This window comes from Leptosomus discolor, chromosome 4 (assembly GCF_034619465.1).
Source record: "Leptosomus discolor isolate bLepDis1 chromosome 4, bLepDis1.hap2, whole genome shotgun sequence".
NCBI classification, from domain to species: domain Eukaryota; kingdom Metazoa; phylum Chordata; class Aves; order Leptosomiformes; family Leptosomidae; genus Leptosomus; species Leptosomus discolor.
This window is the reverse complement of record NC_141394.1, coordinates 26309937-26330296: the sequence shown is the minus strand read 5'-3', so window position 1 is coordinate 26330296 and position 20360 is coordinate 26309937. Positions and strand designations below refer to the sequence as shown.

General features: G+C 38.6%; 1 protein-coding gene across 3 annotated transcripts in view; it reads right to left on the bottom strand.

Annotated features, from left to right (window-relative positions):
• TBCK (TBC1 domain containing kinase) overlaps window positions 1-20360 on the bottom strand; it is a 107702-nt gene that overhangs the window by 22739 nt on the left and 64603 nt on the right. For all 3 annotated transcript variants that reach the window (XM_086463742.1, XM_086463743.1, XM_086463744.1), the window contains one exon: window positions 12710-12885. In XM_086463742.1, coding sequence (XP_086319868.1) covers window positions 12710-12885 — 176 coding nt within the window. The remainder of the gene's footprint in view (window positions 1-12709; window positions 12886-20360) is intronic.

Genomic DNA, 20360 nt, shown 5'->3' with positions numbered 1-20360 from the left:
CATCTATAAGATGCTTGTTTGTTCCATTCAACTATTCTTCTGCTGTAATGTATTTACTCTTTTCTGAGGCAGGCATGGTACATAATTTCTAAATAAAACCCCTTAATCTTTCTTAAAGATGGCAAAAGCTTTACTTTAAGCACAGTACCAGAGGGTAGTTAAAAGTTCAGTTACACACTTGTGTAGTGCTCCAACAGTTTAGTCAATATACTCACAATTTTAGGGGTAAGGATATTGTATAATGACTACAGCACTGAAATTGAGAACTGTGCTCGTATACAGAGATGAACGGCCTGTCATCACTTAGAAAAGGTATGAATTATCAGAAAGATACACACACATTTTCACACAAGTCTATGCATGGCTAAGATCCTGAGCTTACTAAGTTGCTTCGCCTGTTTTCCTGCAAAGAAAAGAGACTTATTTTAGCATATCCTAACTTCAAGCATGAATCTTGCTTTAGACTAGCCAGCTTCTCACCGGGGAAGACTGCTTAACAGCAGGCTGGTAATAATAGGAAAAAAAGAGTACTTAAGCTGAAGTCTGAGGTCTACTTGCCTCCCAGAAGTTTCTCTGACAACCCCCTAAATTCTTTACTTTCAAAGTACTTATTCTTCTCACCCCATTAATTTTCAAGTAGGCCTGGGAATTGCTAAGCCATATGCATTTACTGCTCTTAATAAGAGGAAACAGGCATTAAGAATTTAATTTTGTTTTTTAATATTAGGAATTAAAGCTGCTTAAGCATTCTCAAATTAGAAGCCAAGCTACAGAAAGATTAAAGCACTCCAGAACATGAGGCTGGCACAATCACAGCTCCTATCTATTCCTCCATTAGCCTGTAATCTCTTACAGGCATTTCATCCTGGCTATTAAATATAGATTTTTTTTTTTTTTTTTGAGAAAGTAAGCAAGAATATTTAGTTCTGCTGAACCTGAATTTAACAGCCCCATCTGATAAACACAGGAGCTACAAAGCAACTTTTTATCCATGGAAAGGATAGCTTTATCTGAGTAGAAGCAGGGTTTCCCCGCTTTTGTCTTTGAAATTGGCAAAACTTATTGCAGCAAATTTGTATACAGAAGGAACTTCAGCCCAAAAGTCAATATAATTAAAATCTGGAGTTCAAGTAAAACAATCTATTCAAAGTATCCAAGTCCTTCATAAAGACACATGTTTCATGGAAGATGCATTGCATATTTTTGGAACTTAATGTTTTGTTTCTGAAATCAATGTAAACTTGTATATCTAGGAATAAGATGACAAAAACATTTTAAAACCAGCTTAGAAGATAACGGTTTTAAAAGATTTCTGAAGAATTGATCAAACAGAGAAAGAGACAAAAGCAGATTCACAGAGAAACCACAAACGGATGAAACTCTGAATCAAGGGTCACGCTAGCTTGTAGCAAAGGCATTGCTGTTTCTGCTCATTTTTACTTGAAATAACCATAATAGAAGAAAGCTAATGTATTTTTTTACAGTTAATTCCACCTAAACATAATAGTGAGTGTCGTGGTGCCATCATACAAGCTTTGGGAGAAATTTATTTCTACAGCATAGCACTATTTTATACCCATTAGAATATAGCAGTCAGATGAAAACAACTGGTAGAACAGAAAGAACAAGCAAGAAGAACAGGACACTTCAGGACAGATTTGTAGACAAAGCCACTGCTATAGCATTTTTATCAAAAAAGCAGTTTTCACCACAGGAAGCAGTCAGTTTTCAGGAAGCATCTGAAAACAAGCACAAATAAGAACACTGGATTTTAGTTGCATCATATAAAAGGATTTTATGACCGAAACCAATCATTACCAGTGTGTTTGCGCTTAGTATTTTCCATGTAAATGTTTTTGTTTATATTCTTCATAATTAAGTGGATGAAGACAGTACTTAATATCGCCTAGGAGCATTGTCCTTTATATGTTTATTTTTGGTGAGGTGTTTTTGTTTGGTTTTAAGCAAACGGAATGATCGCCATTGCTTCCTTGAATTCTGATGGCCTGATAAGCGAAAAGTACTGAACTCCTGTACCAGCTGAGAAAGAATGATGCTTAAATCCATCTACTGACAGAAAGAGGTCTATACAGGCAGCGAAGTACTGTAATGATCATAAATAAATAAAAAGGAACACGTGTCTTGACACACTGCCTAATCCCTCCTCCACCACCCTTTTTTATGACTGTTATTAGCAAAGGGTCATACAAAAAGGTTTACATGTTTTTTGATGTTCAATCAGGTCTACTTATAAAGGAGGAGCAGACAAACTTTCAGATTTTAGGAACTGTTTTCTAAAATTTTTCAAACACTTGAGAGTCACTGTTCTCTACACAAGGTCTCTAGCAAACTCATTCTTACATTTCAGATTCAGTCCTCCCTTGCCATCATATTCTGCTTCTCATATTTCCAAGTCAAGCCATTGGTGCCTAACTTCTCAATGCTCCCTATCTCCCTCTACTTCCCATTTATTGAGTTTGCTCCAATTCATTTTGCAAGTATGTACTCTTCAGTTTTGCAAGCTGTACTCTTCTACCCCCTTCACCACCCGACTCCCCGACAGAGTTCTCTGCTCCACAGCCCACACCTTAAGGAGTACGCAAACAGCAACTTTTAGCCAATTGCCATTCATAAACATCCTCCAAATGTCTTTGTACACCATTGTAGGCAGCCCACAAAAATGTAAGTGAGCTCTGCTTGCCGAAGTAGCTCCTTAATTACGGAAACCTCTCTCTCTTTCTCCCTGGAATAACATAACTGAGTGAATAAGCTGAGTCAGCAGAGCAGAAGACAAATCATTCCCTGCATGCAGCTAGGCAGACATGCTGCAAAGTCTCATTAGTTATTGCCTCTTGTATGACAAAACAGGTAAACACTTCTCACCGCTGCAGGGAACCATTTTAAAATACAAAGCTGAACCATAATCTAGTCATGCCTGAAAATACCCACAAGATGCTTTATCACAAAGTAAAATTTAAAGTAAAAGCAGCAGCAAGAAAGATCTTGCAAGCCTTCCCTGCTTTCCATCAGTGCTTCTTCTTCCCTCTTGATAGATGCTCTCTCCTTGACAAGAAACTGTATCAGTTTGCTTTGAGAAAAAAGTATTACAGAATCTTAAGAGTATGAACTGTCAAGAGGTTTCCTCACCTTCTTTAAAAATAAAACCAACAGGAATTTAATATCACATTCCAAAACAAACTGCAACTGGAAGAGGAATTTCCTTTCCCTCACAGTGTGATCATGTATGTCACTTGGTGTCAGAGACCTTGGATTTAAACAATTCATCTTTTTTCAGGATTCAACCGTAGCTGATATTTATCAGTGATTCCTGTTTTCTGAACTGGCATTAACAGTGGCAGCACAGCTCTGGGACATCTTCAGCTACTTACCACTATGAAGCCTGCCAAAGAGCAAAACGTACTATTAAGGCTCTACTTTAACTGGTGACTATTAAGAGGAGTGCTGAATTTGAGTCATTGTCAAAAGTTTGAAAATACGGTTAGCCAGGCAGTTACCTTGTAAGCTCTATGTGCTTTTCACATCAATCTACTTGGATTTCTGCACCACTCTGCTCATTTTAGAATCCCAGGCCCAAGCTTTGGTAAGATATACCCAAGTAATCATTTTAGCATCAACAGAAACATGCCCATCAAAATAAAACGTGTTCATTTACATTTTCAGGATGGGCTCCGTGACTAGCTTTTGCTGCAGGTTCAACTTTGCAATCAGTATGCACTCTTTCCTCTAGTTATGCTGTCACGTATTGTGGTGGGTTGACCCTGGCCAAAATGCCAGGTGCCCACCAAAGCCACTCTATCACTCCCCCTCCTTAACTGGATAGGAGAGAGGAGAGGAAAAAAAACCACAACAGGCTTGTGGGGCTGAGATAAGGACAGGGAGATCACTCAGCATTTACCGTCACGGGCAAAACAGACTCCATTAAAGAAAAAATGTAATTTATTGCCAATTAACTCAGAGAGGAGTAATAAGAAATAAAACCGAATCTTAAAACACCTTCCCTCCACCCCTCCCTCCTTTCCCGAGCTTAACTTTGATCCCGATTTTTTCTCCCTCCTCCCCCCGCAGCGGCACAGGGGGAAAACAGGGAATGGGAGTTAGGGTCAGTTCATCACACTGTTGTCTTCTGCTGCTCCTTTCTCCTCAGGGGGAGGATTCTTCACACGTTTCCCCTGCTCCAATGTGGGGTCCCCCTCACAGGAGAAAGTCCTCCATGACTTCTCCAGCGTGAGTCTTCCCACGGGTTCAGTCCTTCATGAACTGCTCCAACGTGGGTCTCCTCCATGGGGTGCAGTCCTTCAGGAACCAACTGCTCCAGCATGAGCCCCCCTCATGGGGTCTCTGGCAGCAAACCTGCTCCAGCGTGGGCTTCTCTCTCTCCACGGGCCACAGGTCCTGCCAGGAGCCTGCTCCGGTGCAGGCTTCCCACGGGGTCACAGCTTCCTTCACGTAGCCACCTACTCTGGCGTGGGAGCCCTCCACAGGGTGTAGGCAGCCATCTGCTCCACTGCCCATGGGCTGCAGGGGGACAGCCTGCCTCACCATGGTCTTCACCACAGGCCGCAGGGGAATCGCTGCTCCGGCGCCTGGAGCATCTCCTCCCCCTACTTCTGCACTGACCTTGGTGTCTGCAGAACATTTCTCTCACATATTCTCACTCCTCTCACTCGCTGCAATTACTGCTGCACAACAACTTTTTCACTCTCTTAAATACGTTATCACAGAGGCGAAAAACGCTGTCGCTGATTGGCTCGGCCTTGGCCAGCGGCGGGTCCGTCTTAAAGCCGGCTGGCATTGGCTATATCTGACATAGGGGAAACTTCTAGCAGCTTCGTACAGAAGCCACCCCTGTAACCCCCCCGCTACCACAACCTTGCCATGCAGACTCGTTACATGTATATTTGAAAATCAGATCTTCCACTGGTAACAATGGCAGATGAGAAGACATATATACATAGATCTAACAATTTTACTAGTAGATTAAGATGATGTTGACACAATCACATAGGCCACCAGCCAATTTGTAGTAGGCTATCAACTGCAAGAACACAGCACAGCACCAGGCAAAAGAGATGCATTCAGGAAAGTCTTTTTCATCTCTCACTGCAGTTCCTAATGAAGTTAGATCATAACAACATTGCACCTGACTCAACTGAGAAAACACACAACACTTAGCCTGGCCTTAGGTGCACTAAGAGAGGGATGTGATGGAATCCTGGATACAAGGTTAGCCTAAGGTGGGCTCCTGTAGAGACCTATATGGAGCAAAAGAATAGGATAGGACAGAGGACTGGGGAGTAAAGGGAAAAAGCACCTTAGGCCTTTGATAGAAATAAATATTTCCGACATAATACAACCCCTCCCCACGTCATCAAAATTTATTTTTATTACATTTTCTCAATAGGACGGTTACACAGCACTGTGCTCTAAGACATAGCTTTCACAGCAGCAATATACAACATACACAGGAGCTAGTGCATGCTGGAATTAGAGCTGCTGTGAGCGGCAGGAGGTGGCTATGTCTGTGCACCTAAGCATATTTGTAGGTGAGATAAACTACCAAGATCCTTGAGTTTAATTCTCCTCCAAGACCTGTCTTCAAGAATTTCTCCCACACTCCATTGCCTTTTAATGCTACAAGCACACACACAAAAAATGTAACACCAAGTGGACCATTTCTCTCTGCAGTATTTAACTGTGCTTATCAGAAGCTGAAAAAAGCATTAAGCTTTTCAGATCCATGCTGCTCCTAAAGCATATTCTTAGCACACTTGCTGGGTTATTCTGAGTGTTACTTCTCTCTTAAAAGTAAATTCACATACACACTGCACTGCTTTTTCATCTTCCTTTTTTTTTAGATGCAGGTCACTTTTTTTTTTGATAAAATATAGATAATTTAATAAAGTATGAAATAAAACAGCCACCCAGGAAACCACACCAAGTATTTATATTGGCTGCCAAAAAGACTTATTTCCACTATAGTTCTCCCTCTTAAAGAGGGCTGGAGTCAGTACTAAACCACCTGAAGACAAACAAACTAACAACTGTGTCTTCAGCCAGCCAGTCAACTTGCAATTCAGGATCACTACAGCCCGAAATAGTGCTCTCTTCAGGAGCTCAAGAGCTGATCTCCTTTTGCCTTTCTTAGGGGAAAATTCTAAAGCATCCCTTGCAAAATGTAAACTTTACATCATATTGTCAGCAAACCAATAAATAATTACCAGTGAAATTATTAAAACACTGAGGTGTGTAACTGTTTCCTAACATTCTCCATGCATTGGATGTGCATAAAATAAAAAAACGAAGTGTTTGAAAACCAGCTTACTGCTACTACTCTTTAGCGAAACTGAGCAAATTCCTCCTTGCTAAAACTTACTTATAACATAAGGCTTTGCTCCAGCTGTACTTGGGGAAAGAAACATTTGCACAACACCAAGTTTTCAAGAATGGAACTGTACCAGCTCATGTATCACAGAGATCACCCACCAATAATCAGCAAGGAGAACTGGTATCAATGTATGCAGATGGAAAAAGCACTGGTAAAAGCCACAGTGTCACTTTGCAGAGCTCAGATTCTGATTGCCAGCTACAGCTGGGTATTGAGTATGGCTGGGCAGATATAACACTGGTCAGAGAGACTTTGGAAATTCTGGGTTTCCTCCATTTTTCCTTTCAATATTCCAATAATTTACTTTGGCAAACATTGACCACAGACTACGTTACCAGTGCTACCATATGCATTTCAGACAATGTCTTCTCACAGAGGCTAAGATTGAGCACAGAAGGGAAAACCAGAGTTGGTTCAAATCCAAACATGAACGCACTGTTCTCTTGTGTTTACTGCTTTATTATGGGCCCAGTCCCTTATCTTGTAAACAGCTCATTTGTCAATAATTCCACACATAAAAGGGTGGTGATGATAGCTGCCATATTACTTATCCTGCCATACAGCGGCAACCGCTTACTATTTAAATAATTTTCTTTTCACCAGTACTATGGCAAAACTGGAGGAAAAAAAAAAGAAAAAAAAAAGAAAAAAAAAGAAACTCCTAATGTTTAATTGATCAAAGGCTATCAAACCCAGAATCTGATTTTAAAATGACTTCCAAATCAGAAAAAAACCACACACAAACCCACACACAAACAAAAAGAACATTCCCACAAGATGCAGAAAGTCAGAACTGTAGAGATTTTTTTCTTTTTAATTTAATTAATTTTACAGGCATAATTACGCCCTCTCCCCCCAGCGCATTTTCTTAATCAATCATGGAATCCCAATTGTGGAAGGTCAAAAAGGTCACATACACCCAGCTTTCAACTTCAAAGTGGGTATAATTGCAAAGGCTCGTGAGGAAGGACTACACGAACAATCAGTGAATCCAGAACCTGAGCCTAAAGCTGCAGCAGAGAGTCCTCTGGCTGCTCTGACTGCCCATTTACAGTCATAGCACACAAACACACCCCAGGGAGACACTGAAACCAAGTCTGCACAAAATATGTTTACAATCCTTAAATATAATCTAAGTGAGTTTCTAACAAACTATTAAAGTCTCATATAAATAATATTTAGGTTATTATAAACATACTCCTTTAATTTTGCCCCAACTAAGAAAAAACACAGTACATTTGCTCCAATGAGTTTACACTCAATTAAAATAATTGCTATTTACATTACAACTTAAAAACCAACCACAACATTCATTAGAGACTCTTAAATTAAGATTTAACATCAGTTATTTCCCAAGCTATCTATTTCTCGGTTTATCCACTCTAGTAATTGATTTAATGCCTTATCTTCTATCGGGAAAAAGTCCTAAAACATAAGAAAATACCTTCATATTTTTAAAACCAAGCAGAGTAAAGGAAGTGCTAAAAAAGGCTTCCTTCAGCTAATTTAATCTGCAGAACCAAGGCACTGGAAGCAGAAGTTTCCTTACACTCCCCACTTTTTGCTTGCTGGCTGCCTGGCTTATGAATATCAAAAAACTTTGAAAATCTAACAAATACACAGAGAAAGTTTTGAAGCTTTCAACAATTCCTAAAAATATTTGCCAGAATGTGATGAGCTTATGACATGCCTAATTAAACAGTGAATTGTTTATTCACTCACAGGATAGCAACATAAAAAAGTCTATTTTAAGCAACTTATCTCAACAATGACAAACTCAACTTCTCATTCAAGCACTTGGCAGCTACAATCAGAAAAACAGAAGCATCAAAGCTACATGCAGAATAAATTAGAAACTAACTCAGATCCTGATCAGTTAATGCTTTGCATAACATGAACTAAAGACAAATTTGAGGAACAGCTTTCTGTTGAGTAGCAGAACAATGAAATAAGAAAACAAAACCAAGTTCCCTACCAAAGCAGAATGCAAACCAAACCTGAAATGGATCAAGGCAGTCAGAAGACCCTTGAGGGAGAATATGTATAACAGCTGTTAGGAACAGCATGAACATTGCACTTGGATATTTCCTAGATGATACACTGAAACAGAAATGTTGGTATACACTACTCATCATGCTTCTTTTAGAAGAATAGATGGACTTTACACACCAGTTATTCAAGGGCTTAATACAAACCAATACATTTTATAAGGACAGAAAGATCCCAGGTGCATACAGGAAATGAAAAGCAACTGAGCACTGGAGTATTTATTACAAATAGGCCGGAACTCCCATCTGTAAGAAGTCTGTCATGCAAGCTCTCCTTGATTACCTGCAAAGAAAAGTTACCATCTGGAAATTTTGCTTATACTGTTTTTGATAAAAACAACCCTTTTTCAAGTTTGTACTGTTTCATCAAGCCTTAAGTCACTTTCCCGTGTAGGTATTTCTGCTACTTCACCAATAAAGAAAAATGGAACTGGACCAGTGGCACTTAAATCAGTGCACAGACCAATAATCTACCATGGAGTTTTCTCCATTTGAATGCTTTAATTCCCCAACATTCATCAGGAACTCCCACCCTTGAAAAGAGGATTGGTGGGAAAAGACAAAAACAAAGGCATAATTGTATCAGCCTCGGGATTTCTGGGAGTCCACCTGCCACACCTGACGAGACATTCATAAAGATAAAGAAACTGCATCATTCTCTTGCTTTTATTCAGAAGTATACAGGTAGCTGGAGAGAGTGTACATCTACTATGTCTATAAGGGAGATAGAGGCATAGCAGAAAATTGTTACATGACAACTGTTATTTGTCTCTGTGACTCTGGACATTCAAGTAAAAAACTTTATGAGTTTTCAGGGTACGAAGGTAAGTTTCGGGAAAAGTAAGGAAAAAAAATCATCAGTGTACTGGTCAAGAAAAAATTACAGAGACAAATTTGAGTAGACTGCTACTAAAACTCAGTAGTGAATTCAAAGGACTTATTCTGTTCTTATTTTTGACATTTTACCTTTCTCAAAGCAAACATGCAAAGCCACTTAAGATGTACATTCATTCTCTCTGAAACTATTTCCTCCTTGAGATTTTATCTCACTAGGAATATGCTCACTGGCTGAAAGAGTAAAACATTAAGCAACACACAAGTCCAGGAAGGAAGAAAGCACCCAAGCCTACTTATGAAGTTGCAAATAGATGCCACTAAAACGAAAACTAAGCAAGGCTAGTGATAAAAAGAGTCAAAACAGTTTTGTTTTACTGGCTGCTGATTTAGGGAGAAAAGCCCTCACCCAGGGTCAAATACTTCTTGTGTTATCATTAACCAAAGCACTGTAACATGCAGATACACACAAATATTTGAGTAGCCAATAAAAAGCACTTAAGAAACAAACTGAAGCAGCTTAGAAGGAAAACACAAATATATGAGTAGGAAACAGCTGGTGTTTAGAAGTAAAGGCATTAAAGACTTAATGTTTCAAGAAGCCATAAATTATCTTCAGAAGAAACCCACAGCTTTGTTTACAAAGAAATTGTTTCCTGCCCTCCCCACCCTCAAATACAGAGGTGACCCACAAATACAAAACTGGAGATACAATAGTAGTGCAAAGTGCTTGTCCAAATGATGACCAACTAAATAGGTGGGGAAACAGCAAAGTAATTTTTTAAGAGCTAGACTGACCAGCAAGGACACACTGTTTTACAAAATCCATCAAAGGCTACTGTATGTACTAAAGATTGAACGCAGATTTCACTGCTTTCAAGTAGAAAACAGTTACCCCATGGCAGCAAACATGAGTACATCTCTGAAGAAAGAGAGAGATAGTTCCAGGATTAAGGCTAAAAAAACCAAACACACAACACTTTTGGGTGTAAAAGTGCATTTCACCAGTAATTTCAGATTTTTTTTAACAATGTTGCTCAAACCTCTGAGAAGTGTTATTTTATAAAAACAAACATACAGAAGAGCAGAACTGGTCATAAGTGAGAGGTAGCTCAATAGTGGCTCAAGTTACACAAGATTTTCGAAGTCTGAATTATGGTTCCTGACAGAAATGTAACATACTTGGCTTGTACATATGTCTCAAAATCTGACACACAAAACCACAGCACCTAAGAATAATCACATTTGTAGACTACAACTTAACATATGAATCTGCTTCCTTGTCTCTCAGGTGTCCATGAGATTAGTCTCCTCTTTGCTACAGAAAAAGCCTAAGTATGTTCACATATTGTGTATAAACCACATAGTGCTGCTCCATATGATGAGCTAAAAAGAACTACAGCAGTATGCAAAACATCCAATACACTTGGAGCTTCAAAAGAAGTTAAACCATCCGTCACGCTGCAGTAAAAGTGCTTTGCTGTTAAGTAGAAAGAAGCAGAAATGAAAGAGAAGGCAACAGAACTTATGGTATTTATTTTTCTTCTCCGTAACATAGCAAAAACATTAGCTTAATTTCTTGGAAATTGTAGGATGGATGAGCCTAGTTACTGGCATTATAAACAAACACAACTTCTGGTATGAAAACAAAATTACTCTCAGTAAAAAAAAGGGCCTCAAAAATTTCTCAGGAAATGGAAGAACACTGAAAGAAACTTTGCTTGACCCAAAATAAAGGATTTATATCACTGCTACAAACATAAATCTTTGTTCTATTTACCAGTTCAGTAGACCATTGCTGCTTTCTCCTGTCTCCCTCCTTGCTATTTCCAAATCCCTACGCTCTTGCTTGGACCCAGAAAGACACAAGGACATCCTTAGGACTGAGGAGACTTGTCTTTTTAAGCTCTTGTCGTTGCAACATTAAGAAAAGAGCACATACCCAAAAACGTTTTCACTATTAGCACTGTCAGGCTGCCAAGAGAGACTGAGCAATCTCTTTCCATGGAAGTTTTCACGACCTGATGGAACAAAGCCCTGGGCAACCCCACCTGAATTCAGCATTGGGCCTGTTTTCTGCAGGAAGTTGTACGAGATACTTCCTAAGGTCCTATCTGAACTATTCTATGAATGCGCAGCTTTCAGAAAGTCTCTACATCTCTAGACAGCACAGCAGCAGGTGTGTTGGCTACAATTCCTGTATGACAACAGCCACTATTCTGTCATTTCATTCTTCGTCCCAATTGCCTTTCTACATCCACCTATTATTTCTTAAATTCTGTAAGCTCTTTGGAGTTTCCTTTTGTACTGCATTTGCATGTCTAGCACTTGGAAAGCCTGGATTTGTGGCTAAGGCTTCCAGAAAATACAGCCATAGAAATAAAATGAAAACTAAAGTTAAAAACAAGAAAATAACCGAATATCAGACTCAAGTTTAAGTAAGAAAGACACACTTCAGTGACAATACACTTCTTAGTTTCTTAGTAGTTAGGAAAAACAGATGGAAAGACTAAAACCTAATGCAACGGACCAAATAGATATGGCAGTTCTATATATCCTTCCCCTGTTATTGTAATGTACTCATGAATTCTAATTGTAGGAGAATGTGGAACGAAAAGAAATACAACTGTTTAATTTTTAAGAGACTGCCTAGATTTATTCTGCTGAGAGGAAGGAAAGGAGTATTTTCAAGCTACCATTCTTCAGATGGTATAGTTGACAAGAGAAACAACCATCAGGTTTTACTGGAGAGAGAAGGGAAAAATATTTTTGCTAAACTGAGTATCTATTTAATGCAGATACACTCTTAGCCACTAGTTACTCTTTGCCAAGACAAACACAGACATAACTCACTACCTCTTAAAATAACTTGAGCCATACCTTTAACCTGACATGCCAAGACAGAAAAAGCAGCCAAAGCTGCCTGCACCATTTCTCAGGTACCTATTTCTCACTGGCAAACTGTTCTTTTTACTGTTTTTCTCCTAAGATAATGTGTGCTTGTAGTTCTGCAGGTGAGTCATGGACATTGGCCTGTTGTGGTAACAAACACCACAGAACCGAAGGAGCAGGAGTTGGGAGAGGCAGAAATCCAGCACAAGAAGAAATAATTTTATTGGCATATACATCAAAGAAGCTGAAGTTCAAAGCAGTAAAAGTTAAAAAAAAAAACCAAACCCAACCACCTTTCAGTTAATTCTCATTCACTGCATTGGTTCATCATGGTTCATCAAAATTAATAATACAGCACAGGCTCTAACACTGTACACCCTGGCCTTAGAAGTGACAACATAAATGCCAGTAACTGAGGTTTGGTGCATATTTAATTCCTCTCTACATTTTAAAGAGAAAAAAAACACCTGGAGCAGGAGAAACATGCAGTCAGAACAATTGTCCCCTCTCCAGTTCCCAGGTCACTTACCAGGTCACTTCGAGGTGCTTCCTGATAGTCTGCTGAAAAGCAGGACGTTGAACTCCTTGTGCTGTTGCTCTCACTGGCTTGCCGTGGAGGCTGTGCATATTGCCTGTATGTAGCACTCTTTGGGGTCCAGCGAAACAGGTTGATTGACTCACGAACACAACGCTCAATGTCAATCTCTGATCAGGGATTTAAAGAATAAAAAAAGAAATGCAATCGTGAAAAATCAGTAAAGCAAATGAACTGATCTATGACATTGCTAAATATGCATATATCCATCTATACTTCTGTCTGTCTCTCCCCCCCTTAAAAGGCACATAGTTTTTAAACACATTTCCCCATTAAGCAAAAACACTTCAGAAATTTTTTGCAAAAAACTAGCAAAGATGTTTTGAGCATTACTGTTATCCCTAGTTATGTATGGAAATACAGCAAGCTGTTTAAGAGAAGTGTAACAGAGCTTTAACTACTGCAGAGACAGCAATATAATTGAAGCCTAGTCATTGTAAGGCATCTTCATTGAATGTCTTTCAGACTATTGACTCTTAAACATAAGATCAAAAGTACACTCCACGCAGTGTATGGACATCAGGATTTTTGGATCAACTGAGTGCCTTATTTGTCACCTAAATAATGCTGTAAGCCAGACTGAAAACTTCCCGTTGTTGAACTTTGCGTGGCCTGCCATTTTGACAAAGCTACATGTTACCTGTCTGGTGGAAAACAGTTCTCAACACCAATTTGTGCTTGATGGCAAGCAGAGTGGGTTTGGTTTAGAGCTCCCCCCCTCCTTTTTTTTTTTTTTTTTTAAAAAAAAAAAAAAAAAAAGAGAGTCCAAAACCCAACCAGACATTCACAGCGAAACATTCTGTCTGAAGGAGACAAGTGCCATGTGTGACAAAATACCACTCAACTTGGGAGGAAAGCAGACAGCCGTCAAATGAGAAGCATCCTAAAATAAGCTGTGGACAAACAAAAAGTACCAAAGCATAATGAAAAATATATGCGAAAAAAAAAAAGTAAACCTATCACAAACATTGGTTTTGCAACATCAAGCATCCGTCATGTATCTGTCTTCTAACAAGATGTAACATAAAAGTAACTTATTTTTCTATCAAGATAAAAAGTCTGGTTAGTTTTGCATCTTCTGTCTGCAGTCTCATGGAGAGAAAAATTATTCTAGCTTGCATTTTCTGACAAACCTAGTGTGCATCGGACAAACAATGGGTTTATATTAGCAGTTCCTTCTTGTGTCTGTCCCAAGCATCTTAGATGACTGAACACAGCACTCACAATTTACAGGACTGAAGCATCAGCTTCTGTGAAGAAAATAGAGGCACTGTAGCCAAGCTTCATCTGTGTATCTCCAACAGAGTTGATGCATTGCCATCAATCATTCATTGTCATCAACAGAGTTGATGCACTGCCATCAGTCAGGGATTTACTCCAGAAACCTCAGTCATTTAGCAGGGTGGTGAGCAAAAGAAGCTGAAACTGAAGACTGGGTTTAAAATCTGAATGAATGATGTGATCTATTAATCTCCTCTCCCATTCAAAAAGCTGTCCCTATTCAGGCAGGATACAACCTGTAGCATATGCTTTATTTCCACTGAAGACAAGATGCTTATGTGCTATCCTGCTTCTGAAAAATCTGGAACTAAAGCTGTGGTTTACCTAATTTTAATTCTACCTCTAAAACCTTTTTTCTGGATGTCAAAGTAAATCACAATTTTCCTTAACTGCACCATGTTCCCTAGCTACCTGGGATAATACTTGCCAATGACAATGCGGTATCTCAACAGTAACTAACAAGGTTCCATTTTGTGATAAAAACATACTAAATTTTTCATTTTGAATATATTGTAATGGAAGGCTGTTACTGAGTATCATTCCCAAGGAAAATCCATGCAACTGGAAAATTTTACACCAATTCTAAATTCAGGTAAAGACAGCAGATGCCTTTCACTGGTTATTATTGCTAGAGCTCAGAACAGACCGCAGTCATTACAGTCACACTTTCTCTACATTTCTGAAGACTTATTTTATTTATAAAAAGTTGAGAATTTAATTTCAAAGCTGTAGTACATTTATGGTTTCCTTTTTTTTTTTTTTTCTTTTTTCTGCAAAGAGACTGCTATAACGGTGAGTTATAGGCCTGTCTCCTGAGATTCCTAGCTAAGGAAACATTAGCAGTACTTTTTAATAAGTGAGATGAAAGTAGAATTTAGCCAGTAAAAAACCCCAAATAATCTGAACAGCAATAATTAATAATATGAGAAACTTTCGTTTCTAGAGGGCATAATAGCCTACAAATACCTGAAATTGAAAACAGAGAACTGGGGGAATGGACTAGGAACACTATGTGCAGCAGAAAGTTATGAAAAATTTAAAAGCAGAAATTGAGATAGACAGAGTTCAGACCACAAAAATATTTTTCCTAGAAACAAGCTCTGTAATTCCAAAAGGAATCCATTTAGAGAACTGAAAAATGCAGCAATGAGTTTCCCTAGAAATGATAACCAGTTCTCTCACATAAGGGTGTAGGTAAAAGAATTAGGAGTCTGCTGTTCTGTGATTCTTTGCTGTTTGGTTTCCTGTTTCTTCTAAGCAGCATTTCAGGAGGACAGTGGCCATGCCTGAAAATGAAATTCCATGGAACAAGAAGGAATTTTAAATGGTTTGGAAGGGAGGTTGTCAAAAGCCTAACACCAGTTTACAGTCTACTGATTAACTAATCTACTTCTAAGTAATACAAAATAAAATAAAAAAAACAAGTAGATTGGGGTTTCTACAAGCAATAATAAAAAAATGCACGCGTATAGGTACATGTATACATAGGTACATGTATATTTACATGCAAATGGTCAAGAAGGGAGACAAGACTATTGGTAGTGAAAGAATTTACTTTTTTTAAAACATTCTTTTTTTAAAAACCATTAGTTTCAGGATACTGGAATTTAAGACAACATTAAACTCGTGTAAATATTTACAGAATATTTATTAGTCACACTGCACAAATAAGCTTCACACTTGAGTAACCGTCAAGCCTGTCTTCATCCTCTGTTCGAAATTTTGGTTTAAGAAAAATCGCTTCCCTTCAGTAACTGAAATGCAACGCAATCTTTGGCAGCCTTGCTGGATAAGATCTTTTCTCTTCCTTTTGGCTAAAAAGTAAGGGTCTGCTGTGCTACTTGAATTCTGATTTCCTCCCATGCCCTTTCAAATATATGACAAATGAGTCAGTCTCCAATTAAATGCCCATCTTTTGTTATCGCACCAAGACTTTGCATTCACACGGTACTAATCCTGCTTGTACTCTTCCTGCTCTCAAGTAACTGTGTTACAAGCCAGAAAACACGAAAGCTTACACATTGTTAAAAACACACTGTTGGTATATCAGAAGGGTAAATATATCAAGCCAGTGCCTAGATTATTGAGCAGGGCTATGAACAAACGAACAGAGAGTACCTCACCAGGACGCCAGACTACTTGTCACATGCAAACAACTTTGAAGAACATCCTTCTGGGAGCAGGCTCTGCACAAATCTCAAGGCACCAGCAAGAAGCAAACAGAAACATTTCGAAAGGACAGGGAGGGCCTGCTCACTCATGGACAGGAACGTATAGAATCTCTCTGCTCTCCAAGGTCCCAGCATGGGGGTGTTTTGTAGTTTAAAAAGCATGTGACTTGCATTCTTATTCATACAAATTATCTTAATGGAAAAATCCATAATGAAAATGTGCTGACATAACATGGTGTCACTAACTGAAGTATGCACCGAAAAAATTTAAGCCTAGCTTTAAACATAATATAAATACTATAAAAATAAGTTCTCATTTCAAGATTTAGTACGTCTTCAGGCACTCTGGTTTTCAAAAAGTGCAGAGCACCTGCATTTCAAAAAGCCAGAGTTGGCACCCAAGTACCCAGGAACTAAAAATCACAAGTTTAATTTTAAAGCACAGGTTTTAGGAGTCCTGGCTCAACTGAGCTCAAGTATTTCACAGTCAAGAAGCAATTAAGTCTTACAGGAAACAACTCTATGGCATCAGCTGATTACTCCATTACTTGGCACCAAAAGACTTTTCCTGAGACTTTTAAATATGCAAATAATACGGGAATTGAAAAAGGAGGGGGTGGGGAAGCAAACAGAAAGTGATCTAATAGTAATATCCTGGTTTAGCCATGGCCCCATCCCAATATTAAGCCTATTGAAATATTTTGCTCTTTTTCTGAACTAAACTTCCTGGTTGCTCTAAGATGTTAATTCATTTTGCTCTGTTCATGCTAAATTATCACTCCCTACCAAGCTGCTGCCTCCCTCTGTCAACAGCCTCAACTGAAAAGCACGGCCCAGCCTGACATAGCTGCTTTTTAAGCTACATAGTGTTTATTAATATAGACACAGGAGAGAAGTAGAGCGCATTTGAAATAGATGTTAAAAAGAAAGCATCTGTTTAAAGGCAGTACACCTGTAACAAAAGCACATAGAATTCTTTATTTCTGCAGCAAAAACGGATGTGAATACGTTGTTCACAGCAAGTGAAAGCAAATAATGGAGAAAAACATAACATGAATGGTTCTTTCTTAATGAAAATGTACACAGACCGAGTCTTTGTGTGCAGCTAATCAATTCCAGAGCCTTTGCTTAGGTAACAGGACATCAGTTAAGAAATCAGCGCAAAATAAACAAATAAACTACTTCTGCATTTTGGAAACAGCCCAGAATTATGGGCTTGGTTTGACATCTCCATCACAAATACTTTATTACTACCCTGCCAGGCAACATCAGCTTTCACCACATAGCCACATAAATAGACCAGAAAACTTCCGTGCTACAAAAGCAGGGAAGCTGAATAGGTCAGTCAGTTCAATCTCACGATTCCTGCTCTCAGAAGATATAGAAGTGAAAGCCCATAAAACTTCTATTTTCTGATGACATACAAAAAGATACAGTAAGCCTAGATATTTAGAAGGGCAAATCTAGGAAGAGAAGTGACTTTTCTATCTAGCATCTCTGATCTATTACTGCTAGAAGGTTACTAGAAACAAAAAGGTCAATGCAAAATTATTCTTTTTATGTATTTAATATAGGATAATTGTATTATTTCATTGTTTTGTGGCTAGCAATTTGCTCTTACACACATCAGCATCCCTTTCAGTGCATCTTGCAACAAAATTTCAAAGGCAACATAAATATCACCAATTAATTTAAAAACTCTTCAGCTAATAATATTGAAGTCTGTTCTTTCTGCATGGATGCAAGGTGTGCATCTTTCAAAAGCTACTGGGAGGACAAGTGCTGTCAACCAAGGAGCCATCACATATCTCATGTAACACAGCAGGTGTACAGAAGTTGCACTCTGCTAGAAAAATGACTGGATGCAGAAGCAAAGGAACAAGCTATAGTACTATGTCTTCAGACAGGTTGTATGTTGCACAGCTGTAACAAGGATCAATAATTTCAATGTTGCATTGACAGACTACCTTGTCTGAGAGCACATTACTCTACAATTCTTTCAGTCTCTTGGAATAGAAACATTGTCTAGACAGTTCTCCACAGTCAATATTGTTTACTATCTCTGGATGATATTGCTGTTTTCAGTGACATGTGACAGCTGTCTTACTATTGGAAAGGAAAGACAACAATTTAAACTATTCTTGAGCCTGAATGCCCACAATCAGTGGTTAGTGTATCAAAAATGAAATGGTCCACGCCCTTGCTTAGTCAAAGAACATCAACCATCTGCATCAGGGTTCCGAAACACTGGGAAGAGAAGGACTTTTATGTAATGAAATCGCATGCAATGTCCAAAGAGCAGAAAAAGAACTTGTTGGTCTCTTGTCTTAATCCATAAAGGAGATGTTCGAGGACTGGGAAATGCAGAATGTACCCAGATAAAGAGATCTGTAGCAGAGGGTATTATGAAGACAATAATTCAAGTAGAAATGGCGTATCTATGTGAGATACCGACACTTCCACTGAGACCAACAGCAGGTGTGTTTGCAGGCTGTTTATAAAACAGGAGAAGCTGAGAGGAGACTTATGGAAAGCACAATTATGATGGCACCTGCAGCTATGCAGTCCTCTGGACCAGTTCATGCAACACTTACCAAAGTAGTGAGCAATAGAGAGAAGCAGCAGTAACTGCAAGTTATTTCCTGAGGTATTATACTGCATAAAGGACAAACGTGAATCCTTTTCTTAGTAGTGATTGTAAAATTGCTCTGACTCAGCAGTTTAGTTAAAAGGTTTCATAAAGAATGCCTTCCAGTACAGAAACGCGATGTTGTCCTGCACTGATAAAGAGCAGGGAAGACACAGAATGATGAATGACTATATGAAGAATAAAGGTTTACAGTAAGCGAACCCCTAAATGCCACATACTATGTCTTACTGAGAAAGATTACCAAAATAGATTACGTAAAGACTGTAATGTTGGCTAAGCTCTGACAGGAAAGTGTGCTTTAAACAGTTTTATGAGGCATGCCATGGCTGTTTAACAGCAGACATTTCTACAAGCTAACAAAATGTTGAAGACATCTAGTCCAGCCCTAACATCAGATTAGGACACTGGCCAACAACAGAAGGACATGAATTCACACTATATAATGGAAATAGTCAGATGCAAAACCCGAGATACACACAAGGGGAAATAAAGCAGATCAGCACAAGAATGAACATGATTTCACAGCTAGATGTTAACCATCTACAGAAGATGCAAAGAACGACAGGCTTACAAAACTGCAAGGATCACCTCAGCAGAGATACTTGTTAGAAATACATTGGAGATGAGGAACGTGTACCATCAACACAACATTCACCAACATTCGATTTTTGAAGGAAAAACGTTGTTTTGGCTTTTCCATGTTGTATGGTTCCTTAAAATTTGTCTAAAACTGGCTCAACAGACATTTAGCAATCTCAAACACTTGTGAAACTTACCTCCTCTGCCCTAAATCTGTGTTTCACAAAAGTAGTATGCAAATACTGATGCTCAGTATGCATCAGTAAAGATGATGCTGTCTAAGTTTCTAGCTGGGTGGGTAGAGCCACTTCAGCTGTTTCCCCGACATAAAAGGTATAAAATTGTAAAAAACTACAATTAGAAACTTTGACCAGAGCAAATGCTTATAAAACTGATCAATCTCTAAAGAGCCATAAGTAGAAGACCTTCGATTTAGTAGAGCTCTCTTCTTGTTAGCCTTCAGGGTATTTTTAAGGAAATAATATGAAGTGACTTAGAATTTCTGTTTTTGAAAACTTGACAAAAGTTCAAGTAACCTTGAAAAGGAGTACCTGTTGCCATAAGAAAAGGATCAAAGCCTCTAATTTCACCTGCTGGTTCCTAGACCAATAATTGATAAACTGTGGGTAAAGATTAATATAGGTATCTAGATCTGCCTAAAAAGTACCCTGAACCACATAACACCCACAAACTACCACAGACCAAGAAACATATTATTCAAGACTGAAATGTTATTAATTTCACACAAATACAGCAACTGTAAACAGGAAGGATAATAACCATCTTCCTTATGTACTTATGCTTAAAACTGCTTTCATTTCTAAAAAAAAAAAAAATGCTCTTGTCATTTGGTACTACAGTAGATAACTTACTGATATGCAAAACTTGCAGTGTTTACCATTCA